General features: G+C 34.2%; 1 protein-coding gene across 1 annotated transcript; it reads right to left on the bottom strand.

Moving 5' to 3' along the window:
* Nucleotides 1-464: 464 nt before the first annotated feature.
* Nucleotides 465-9,654, bottom strand: LOC120356236 (ubiquitin carboxyl-terminal hydrolase 5-like; the record flags this gene model as incomplete). Its single annotated transcript, XM_039445140.1, is given in 4 exon segments — nt 465-518; nt 4,058-4,269; nt 8,139-8,341; nt 9,581-9,654. Coding segments are annotated over 3 exon segments (365 nt in total), but the record flags the coding sequence as incomplete, so codon positions are not given.
* Nucleotides 9,655-12,091: the final 2,437 nt, after the last annotated feature.

Below are 12,091 nucleotides of genomic sequence, written 5' to 3'. Positions count from 1 at the left end.
GGTAACCTTGTGCTATTCCTCTCCCAAATTTAGATAGGTTTACACATAGTCCGAAATAGGTCAAGTCTTGTAGTTGTTCACTTCACAAAATTTTAAGTTATTAAATATGTTCACAAAGTAGATTTACAAATTTAGATGTTTCAAAACCAAAAATAGAACAGGTATTTCACATTATTATCACTAATAGGAAAGATTCCGATATTAAAGAAATAACTTTGAAAAAGGACCGAAAAACAACTTAATTCTAAAAGCAATTGAATTCTGAATATCAGGGAATGGAATGTGCTTGATTACATATTGTTTTTTATGAAAGACTCAACTTAACCTAACGTGAGTTTTAGTAGCTTAAAATTAGTTTGTTAAATGAATAGTTTAGTTTGTAAAACTGATTACTTACTTATGAGCGGTAGTTTGGTCTTTCAGGGCGGTGCTGTAGAAACGTTCACCATTCTCCACTGTGTGACACGTCGAAACAGGAAGACAGCTTTATGTGTGGCCTCACCTGTTGGCTGAAATCACTGCAACAAAACACAACATAAAAATCACCAATCTATATTATAATAAAGGAAAGAATTGGCTTATACACGTATGTGATGGAAAATTCACAAATGACGCATCATCACGTCTCATCTACTCAACTGATTAACTTGAAATTTTGCATATAGATTCCTAATTTTACCGAGGATGGTCATAGGCCTATTTTCAATTCTTCAAATGTTCGGTTTGTCAAGTTCTTAATTGGACCCTTGCAGAGCACGGGTTACCTGCTAGTCTATATAATATCATTAAATCATTAGAATTGCATTAATTGAATAGAAAATTACTTGAATTTTAAAAACACTTATGGGGTGAAAATTTACAAGAACAGCAGGCTGTTCAAATTTTCAGTTTAATTTTTATAGTGAAAAAGTATGGATAGCAACAAAGATAATTACTGTTTATATAATCCTCACATGCACTACCCAACTCATGCACAAGATAAGGGCTCATCAAAATGACAAATAACAATTATTTATTTTTATTTCATTAATTACTAATTAGAATATTCGAGACATATTATAAACTCTTCTTAATATGACATATAATTAAATAAGCATAATTACTCATACATATACTTGAATAAAATTAAAATAAAATCCAGGCATCACCAGCAAAAAGAAACTCTTGCCCGCTGGTGAGAGTTGCAAAACAGTAAATGAAAAACATAATATTTCGAAATAATGCAGAAAATTAGGTTAAATTTAACTAATAATTACAATAGAAACTTTAGAACAGCAGAATCATAAAAAATCAAACAAATATTGTGCAGAGAAAAGACTACAGAATGTAAATAAAATACGTTAAATTAAATTGCTATATTTAAAATGAAGAAATATTCCCTCTTAATCCGTATGCCTTAATTGACGATGTCATACGCACGCACATACACGGGCATTCATGTGTTGTACAAGTTTAATTAGATTTCGCTAATTAAGCACTCATTGACACTCTTTTTACTAATTTTGAAATCCAAGTCAAAAGGTATTTCATTGATCAGTTTACTGCTTGTGTAAATTAGCTGTCTTCTGATCAATGAGAGTTTAGTAGGATAAACTTGAAATTTCTCTGTAATAAAAAAAATACTGATCACTTCAACCAAAATTGTCACATAGAGTAGAGCGTGCACTAGGTCGGGGGAGCGGCGCTACGCGGCGCGGAGTATATTCGACCAGGAATTAATACATGTGATAAAGTGTTCCTCCATGCACTAGGAGCGCGGCAAGGCGCGGATCTCGAAAGTATCTAGACTTTCGGGGTCCGACCGCGCCGCGCCGCGTTCCTAGTGCACGGAGGTCAGGCCGGAAATTTTCCGCGCTCGAGTAACTTCGTGAGAGCTCGACTGTTTCCGACCTCTGCTTTAGTAAACAGCCTGCTGTTTTGTCGTCTTCCAGTTCACATTCTAATCAAATACGGTAAGTAAATGTGATGTACTAACACATTTTCTCTTTTTCCTTGATAGTTCCTCTTTCTCTGCTTCATCCACAACTACCAAAAATAACATTTTTTCATCTGAGTCATCCATCTGCCACTTTATCACAACCTCAAATTAAAACTGACTCCAATTAGAACTCTTACTTCATCAACTATGCCTTAATTCAAATCGCAATTGACAAGTCTACGTCACGACTAACTAGTCCAAAACGGCGCCGCCCCACCGACCTAGTGCACGGACCTTCCATTTTCCGCTCTCTTGCGCGCCGGCCGCTCCACTGATCTAGTGCACGCTGTCATACATGACATCAAAACCCATTCAATTTTATTGAAATATTATTTTGTGAGTTGGAAATCTGGTCGCGGATTAAATGTAATTGATAAAGCGAGAAGATCTCCAATGTGCAAAGATGAAACGTGTGTTTTATCACGTTTCGTGAAGGCAATATTATGATTTTTAGCTCCATGCTATACAAACAAGAGTGAGTCGACTTTTGGTCTGTGAATCAAGGCTGCATGTTTTTTACACATAAATAGATTTTGAATTTTTCTTTCGAGGCCCGTATTCTTGAAACCGTTTGTGAAGTATAGTTGTTGAGTTAAGGCATTGCTTACCTGAAGGATTCTGTCTTGAGAATTCAATTATAGGCTGTCACAGTTCGGGCAGTTTAAACCTGCATGATTGTGTTTCCGATATTTGAATCTTGTAGGGAAAGCTGGTGTTTTGATTCAATCAGCTGGCAGAAGTTTTTTTTATTTATTTATTTATTTAAAGTCGGGAGTGGTTTTAACCAGACCTTTGAGGATCAGGCCAAGGGTCAATTTCAAAATAAAGTTAAGATAATAGTTTCTTTTTCTCTTTTTTTCCAGTCCCATAATTTGTTCTTATTTCAAAAACCTGAACGACCACAGATCAGCAAGCGAGTAGCTTCACCATTAATTTCATTTTAATATTGTTTTCTTATAATAAAGTAATTTTGATTGTTTTTAATGTAAATATATGTTAAAAGATTCATTAAATTATATAGTAGATTGTTCACCTTTTGTTTTATCTTTATAACCACCAAAACATATTACATATAGTAGTTCTTTTCCCACCATCACATATTTGGTGAGGGCATTAGCGTACCTAGTTGTTGAAGGCGTCTCATCTTGCTTACAACGCTCACCTTTGTACTGTAACTAACTCTTTTCCTCCTCCTCCGGTCGAGTGTTGATGGGGAGGATATTATTTTATATCATTTTCAGAGAGTCGACAATGGGCCCGTTCTGTGTACATGGAATGTGGTAAATTGTCCGATTCACAATTTACCAAGTAAAAAGTTCCGCGTTCCATGGGAGGAATTTTGACAGATTCTGTTCCAGTCCCAACTTTCTGCCCCACAGTCGAAGTGTGGTAAATTGTCCGACCTGGTACTGTTCCAACTATCTGAGCTCTCATTGGTCGATTATTGTAGTCGGCTTGCTTCTCTGCGCATGCGCTGATAGTTTACCATAGCATAGCATAGAATACATAATCAACAATATGATGTTTGATAACCATTCATTAAATGAATTTTTCTCGATAGAAAATTTGAGAGTAATGGAAAAGAAGAAATTTACACTTTTCTAGACGGTAGGTTTGTAAAACAGCCTTTCTTCATTCACGCATCTAGTAAACGACACATTTTGGTGTAAATCAACTTTATACGTGCGCGCCAACAGCTTGAACCAACGATTTTGAAATGGCGTTCCATGGGAACATTTTGCACTGGTCACGTGATGGAACAATTTACGATTGAAACTGGAACAATTTATTGTACACAGAACGTACACAATTATTTGAAACACCGCCGATTTATGTAGTTACATCACAATATTATATTATCGATATTCAAATTGCATTCCATCTTTATTCTGATTAATAATTTTTCATATGTTGTAAAATTCGTTGAATAATTGTCTTCTTCTTCTTCTTCTTCTTGAATAATTGTCTTCTTCTTCTTCTACTTCTCTTCTTCTTCTTGAATAATTGTGATTTTTTATCGATTAAGAAATAAAAATGAAAACACTAATACTATTATTTTAGTTATCCTTGTTTACTCACACTTTCTGCCCCTTAGCTTGAGCCTCCTCCTTGAGAGCCTCCCAAGCAGCTACCTCCTCCTTATTCAGCGCCGCCTCCAACGGGATAGGAACAGGCAGGCAGTACTCAGTGCGGTGAGTGTATTTCACCTTCTTGCTAACGGAACACTGGAACCTGTCCTCCACTTGGAACTTGAACGCCTCAGACGGGTCTTGCAGGTGACGGCTGTTCCTCTGCAAAAAATCCAGCAAAAATTACTTTAACATTTTGTAATTGACTGAACGTAGTGAGGTCTATGTTTTAACTCTGATTTTCTTTTGTCTGTCTGTATGTAACGCGATTACGGCCAAACGCGTTGATAGAATTTGATGAGATTTGGCAGGAATATTTGTCGCCATGTCAACAAGTAAAATCGGAATGGGAAGGTATCAGTTCGTCAAGGTTTCAGATCATCAAGTACCGGTACATATACCATTCGTAAGTTGAGCCATTCAACATTGCACCGTTTTACACTAGACGGCGATTGGTGAGGATGGGTTGGGGAAGAGTTAGTTGAAGGTTAGATGACCGAACGCAGTGAGGTGTATGTTTTAACTCGGATTTTCTTTTGTCTGTCTGTATGTAATGCGATTACGGCCAAACGCGTTTATAGAATTCTATGAGATTTGGCAGAAATATTCTTTTTTCAAATGCGCGTCGATGTATAACAAGGTTTTTGGAATTTTGCATCTAAGGATAATATGAAAAGAAAAGGAATTACTCAATACTCTGATAGCACTATATCATCTACTTTGAAGATAGGATCAATCAGACTATAGAATTATTCATAATCAATCAACTGCCAAGTGGATTATTCATTTTTATTTATTTATTTATTTATTAGAACAGTCACAAACACGATATTTGGAAAGAGAAACAGGCGATTGCCCAAAACTTCTTCAATTCCTTGATTTTGGCACATAAATAGTCCAAAGTGAGGTTAACTTTAAAATTTCTGTTTTCACCAAAGATTAACACTCAGAGAATACGTATTCGAGATATGACTGATGAATTTTGAATTTCGAAGGGTTGATAAGAGCCGGAAATAACACTGAACAATCCGAAATTTTCAATAATATTGAAATAAACTTGAAAATTTTGAGCAGAAAAATTAAATCTACTATCACTGTATTGCATGCATTGCATGCATTACACAGATGTCTGGCCGTGTCTATTTCTTTAAGGTAGGGTTTCAATATTTTTATGATGCGTGCCCATCAGTATCAATATCTCACTTTTAAAAAACAAATTTAGTAGGTATTGGAAAAAAATGATTAAATGAATTAATAATGCTGAAGAAATTATAATATTCTTGATTGAAAAAAGTAATTTTAAAATAGTTGAGAAATAGTTTTATCAGATGGAAAGATTATCACGGAGCTGGATAACTTATCATATGGATAAAAATTGGAACGTGAACTGAGTTTATTAACATAAGTGAGTTTTTAATCTTGGAGAAAACAAATAGCAGTTTTTAAGAGTAAAATTATGATTCAATTGTGAATTGTGATTCAACTGAATCAACTAGAACAGGTGACATTAAATACTTGTGGATGAGAAAACTGCGTGAGGTCTACTGTTCACAGAACTACTAGTAATTGAAAGAGCGTTAGCGAAGTTCTCACTTTTGACTTACTGAAAACCAAAATCATTTTCTGTCTGTTTGTATGTTCGACAAGAACTTTATAGAGAATTGATCAATCAGCTTCAAATTTTGAACTCGAATTCTTCGAACCTTTTTACAGGTCAAGTTCATTGGACAACAGACTTGATGATACCCAAACAATTCTCAAACTTTTTTGTATAAACGGTTATCTATACACTACTGGTTTCAGCTTCAAGCCAAGTATTTATATAATTGTTTCTATAAAAAAAGATTAAAACCGGGTACTATATAATTATTTCCATATCAACAAGTAGTTCTGTGAACAGTAGACCTCGCGCAGTTATAAACCAGATGAATGGGATGTTAGTATAGGGAAAAACTACTGGATATTGTAAAGGACACAGGTATTGGTTTGCCCAACCAACCTACTTGGGACTCACAATAAGCTCCGGTTGACGTGTGAAGTTCTTTGAACCTTTGGATCCTTGAATCCGTCCCTTCAAACATTAAAATAATGGCCAATATGAATAAAACCAGAACAAATGCTCATGAGCAAGAGCATGGAGCATAAGGTTTTGCTCATGAGCAAAAGGTAAAAGCATAAGCATTTGCTCATTTTTATATGAATAAGCTTTACCTTTTACTCTTACCTTATGCTCCTGAACTCTGGAGCAAATGCTCACGTATTTTAAAGATTTTTCATCAGCTGATTCGCTTTTGTAGCCTTTGTTTTTATAGCTCACGTAAGCGCTAAATATGCAAGTAGGGAGACACCGCTTGTGTTTGCGTCTTCAGCTCTGTTTTCTATTTATGAATAGAGTTTTAGGTTAGTTGAGTTTAGAATTTTGAAATAATAGCGTGAAAAAATGTCATCTCTATAATAATCTCCAGCATATTCTTATATATCAATAGCCTTCTTATAATCGTCTACACTCTCATCTTCTTAATGCCTATTACCTATTTTGTGATGGCTATCTTTTGTATTCATTCTTTTGTCGGGATAATGGTGATATATCATGGTTGAATCTAAAAAGAGTTTTATAGTTCTCAACTATTGGTTGTGATCGTATCTGGTATAGTTTCCTCTTCCTCATACGGATTAGTTGAGCCATTTTACTATGAGCAAAAGGTGATAAGCTGCTCTAGACTAGACTCACCTTTTTTTAAGCATTTGCTTCAAGAGTTGAGCAAATACTCTAGTTTATTCATACAATTTTGAGCAAATGCTCAAACTATTTTTTTGATGAGCATAAGCAAAAAGTTTTGCTCACGTTTATTCATAGAAAATGAAGCAAATGCTCCATATTTTAGAAGTATAAGCAAATGCTCAACTTTATTCATATGACCCATTGTTTTTTTTCTTTTTGGCAATAAATTAATTTAAAATTTTGTTACAAACATAACGTAACATGCAATAGGCCCATGATAGTCGTAGATAAATGAAATATACATAATGTCCCGGTTGCAGAAAAGCCGTTTAAATATAGTAACCGTGATTAATTTCACGATAACCAATCAGAGAAGGCCTTTCTGATAAGACGGCTTCTCTTATTGGTTCTCATGGAATTAATCACGATTATAATTTAACCGGCTTTTGTGCAACCGGCACAATGGGCCATATGAATAAAGTTGAGCATTTGCTTATACTTCAAAAATATGGAGCATTTGCTTCATTTTCTATGAATAAATGTGAGCAAAACCTTTTGCTCATGCTCACCAAAAAAATAGTTTGAGCATTTGCTCAAAAGTAGAAGCTTATGCTCAAAGTTGTATGAATAAACTAGAGCATTTGCTCAACTTTTGAAGCAAATGCTTCAAAAGAGGTGAGTCTAGTCTAGAGCAGTTTATCACCTTTTGCTCATAGTAAAATGGCTCAACTAATTCGTATGAGGAAGAGGAAACTATACCAGATTACCAGATACGATCACAACCAATAGTTGAGAACTATAAAACTCTTCTTAGATTCAACCATGATATATATCACCATTATTCCTACAAAAGATAAGCTACCTGATATAAAGATAGCCATCACAAAATAGGAAATAGGCATTTAAGAAGATGAGAGTGTAGACAATTATAATAAGGCTATTGATATTATAAGAATATGCTGAAGATTATTATAGTGATGACTAAACTCAACTAACCTAAAACTATTCATAAATAGAAAACAGAGCAGACGACGCAACACAAGCGGTGCCCCCTATTGGCATATTTAGCCCTTCCGTGGGCTATAAAAACAAAGTAAGGCTATAAAAGCGAATCAGCTGATGAAAAATCTTTAAAATACGTAAGCATTTGCTCCAGAGTTCAGGAGCATAAGGTAAGTTTATTCATAAGAAATGAGCAAATGCTTTTGCTTCTACCTTTTGCTCATGAGCAAAACCTATGCTCCATGCTCTTGCTCATGAGCAATTGCTCTGGTTTTATTCATATGGGCCATAATCTGTTATTAATTACCTGCAATATTGTAATAAAATGTAGCAAAAACTCCAACACATCCTGTTGCTTTTTGGTGGAAAAATCAGGGTGACCTTTCCCGACCAATGTCTTGAACATTATGGGCGCTATACCCTGTGGTCTAACCACCCTGTCTTCCTCAGAGGTCTCTGGGGTTTTTCTGAGAGTATTTCCCGGAGAGGAGACCGTGTCCTAACTTCGCCCTGAAAATGAAAAACAATACAGAGTTGAAAATGATATTCTTCATTCATTTCTAGAGAGCTAATTGTTGGTGATAATATTTTCTAATACTTATTTATCCTATTTTAATGATAATAATGTGAAATATTTCTTCTATTATTGGTTTTGGAGCATCTAAATTTAAAAATCTACTCTGTAAAAAAAATTGAGGACTGAAACTTTTGTGAAGTGAGCAAATAAAAAAATATTTTGGACTATGTGTAACCTTATCTAAATTTGGGAGAGGAATAGCACAAGGTTGCCTTATTTTTTCTCTCCCTATCATTTTGATGATTTACTTATTATATCAATCAATGAAGAATAAAGATAGTTATTACTATTCAAATACTCTTCTTCTTCTTCTTCTTCTTCTTTCATTCAAGGTTTGTATTTCTGTATGTGACCGGATCACGAAAACGGTTTTTAACGATTCTCACGAAATTTGGAACAAAGTAGGTTCATGATATGAAAATTCGATTGCACTAGGTCTCAACCCTGGGATAACTCGCTTTAATGATAGACATTAAAATGATAAATACGTCCTTGGAAAAACAACTGGAAATTTTGTCGTCAATCGATACCGTAATGGAAATGAGTGAGCGAGTGCATGTGTGGGTTATTCCTCAGCTGATCTCACGAGAAGAAAAATTTAGCAAGAAAAACTTATTTTTGTCAATTTTCTTTTTTTTAGAAAATTATGTTTACTTCAGAAAGTCCAAAATAGTAACTAGATACTGTTGAATAGTGTAGAATAGTACATAGTATATTAACAATATGTAGCAGCATAGTTTATCATTCTAAAAATAAAATTCGTAGTATATCTATATTAATGATGATGTTTTGTTTTTTTGAAAACTAGATGTTGTTAGTATAGAATAGTACATAGTATATTAACAAATATTGCAGCAAACATACTATATCATTCTAAATCGAATTCATAATATATCTATTTGTAATTGATGATGTTTTTGTTTTTTGAAGTGTGAATGAATTGTTATTTTGATGAGTGATAGTAGCTTTACCTAGATTTTAATTTGGACTGTAGTATAAATATGAAAAGACACAGTTTTGGGCATAAGCCTGTTGTGCCTCCTCATATAATAATTGTAAGACTGAAAAAAAATATATAAACTATAAATTGAATCTTTTGTTACAAATTGTCTATGCTTTTACACTCCAGAGCAAAGCTCGGTCCCCCAATATTGTTATAATATTTGACTCACATTTGAATGTTGAAATCGCTGGCAGGATCTTGAACGTTTGAATCGTAAATTGCCGATGCGTCATCAACAAACCTAAAAAAATGAAGATATGAATAAAAGTAATTCAAAAGATATCCACAAACAGAGAGGTTCACGTTATAAAATCAGTGGAAATGATAGTCCGACATTGTGAATTTTCTTTTTCTGTCGTCTTCTATAGTATAGTGAGGTCCACGTTATAATGGCAGTGTTTGATTAGCAATGATATTGCTATCATTGTCTATCATTCAACAAAGTGGATAGCGCTATCTCTTTATAATGAAACCAACACAATGTGCTGAAAACAGCATCTAATCTGGTCCACTATAGACCGTAACGTTTACAGTGACTATAATCAATTATACTGTATTATTCTTGAATTTTCTGATAGTAAAGTACTGTAGGTCTCATCGAATTACCTCCTATAGTGAGGTCCACGTTATAATGACAGTGTTTGATTGGGTATTGCTATCCTGTCTATCAGTCAACAGAGCGGATAGCGCTATCTCTTTCTCGCTTTGCTCTGTTGCCAGATCGTCTTTTAACAATGTAGAATTGATAATTAATTAACAAAATATTTCACCTTAATTATGAAAATTCATTATGAAATTATTGAAAAATATCTTTTTTCTTAATAAAATGTAATTGATCATTTTAAACAAGAATGAACAGTTAATATTACATCAATAAAACTGTATCAGCTACCGTCTATAAGTAAATATGATTTTATTGCCGTTAAATTCTTAGAACATAGGCAAAGTCAAATATTGAATACAGTAAGACAAAAGATGAAATCAAGTTTTACAGCAACTGTACAAAAAATGACATTACTGAGTCTTAAAAAAAATACAGTACCTAAGTAAACTGCAAGTCAATTAGATTTTTCAAATACATTAATAGTATTCATTTGAATGCACAAAACATATTCCTTACAGCACAACTTGAGCCTTTAGAACAATATATAAATACAAATAGAAACCTCTTAACTCTAAGCAACAGTTATTTCACTCTCAAAGAACTCTCAACACTATAAAGAGGATTTATCACAAGCCAATTCAATATCTCGTCTTAAATTTCTTTTCTGTCTCTAATATTAAATCTGTAAGTCATTTATTGCAAATATTTATACCAAATGTATCATAACTTTTGGCTGTTTTGGATAACCTATGATAGGGAATATCAATCCTATGACAATTTCTTGTGTTATGGCTATGAGTTTGATTTGCCTTATTTTAAATTGGATGAATTTTTTTTTAACATGCAACATATAGAAGCAATGACAAGACTGAGGATCGGCAACCTTGTTCGTCTATCTTTCTCCACTGCCATTATAAAGTGGACCTCACTATAGATAGATGGATTCTTGATATCCAGCCATATCTGATATAATTCTTGTTCTACTCTGTACGAAATTACTTCTTACTTGGGTTGGACATGCGCAGCAGAGAAGGCATACAGCGGCAGGGATACAACGGCAGCTATGTTGCCGTTGTGAACCGGCCAGCGTTCTCTAATTTCCAGTGAGTATTCAAGCGCTCATGTTAAACTTATAGTGAGGTAAACGTTATAATGGCAGTGGAGAAAGAAGGAAAACTACGTTTTCCTCAGTCTTGTCAATGCCTCCTATAGACGGAAGCTGATACAGGTTCATTGATGTAATATTAACTGTTCATCTCGTATAAACTAATAAATTATATTTAATTAAACAAGAAATTATATTATTTCAATAATTTCATAATTGAGATGTAATAATAATTTATCAATTCTACATTGCTAAAAACGATCTGGGAACAGAGCAAAGCGAGAAAGAGATTGCTCTATCCACTCTGTTGAATGACAGACAAGGATATCAATACCATTGCTAATCAAACTCTGGCCATTATAACGTGGACCTCACTATAGCACTATAGGAAGTTTCCTCTCTCCAAGAACTGATTCGACTGACTCTAATCGATAAATTGACAAAACTGTGCTTCCACCTATGACTCAATCCATCACTGCAATTGGCTGATCCCCTCCATCTCTCTGCGCCGCAAATTCCTCAAAGTTTGAAGTAATTTTGTACAGAGTAGAGTCATAGAGAAACATAGTGTAAGTAGATATCCCATGGTATAAGGCGTTTATGTCGCAACTTTTCTCAAGCTGATTACTGCTGATTATTGTTGAATTCTACTGTTTTGTTGGGTGAGAGTGTATGAACGGCACAATATGAGAGACTACCAGTGTCACACAGCTTCACGGGAAAGAATTACATGAACTATCGGCTTGAGATAACAGTAAAAGTTGCGACATAAACGTCCTATACCATGGATATCTACTTATGCTAGGTATTGTTTCGCTATGGTATAGTTGATTCATGTTAGCAATGTATCATGTAAAAATGAATTTTGAATGAATAATAAACACATCCTCAAGTGTATAGAATATAAATTTGAATGTACTGTAAGTTGATAGATTAATTGCCTTTGATTACAAGACAGAAGAAAAACCTGT

This window comes from Nilaparvata lugens, unplaced genomic scaffold (assembly GCF_014356525.2).
Source record: "Nilaparvata lugens isolate BPH unplaced genomic scaffold, ASM1435652v1 scaffold6228, whole genome shotgun sequence".
Lineage (NCBI taxonomy): Eukaryota > Metazoa > Arthropoda > Insecta > Hemiptera > Delphacidae > Nilaparvata > Nilaparvata lugens.
Note: the sequence above shows the minus strand (reverse complement) of the source record. Positions and strands in the feature narration are given on the sequence as shown.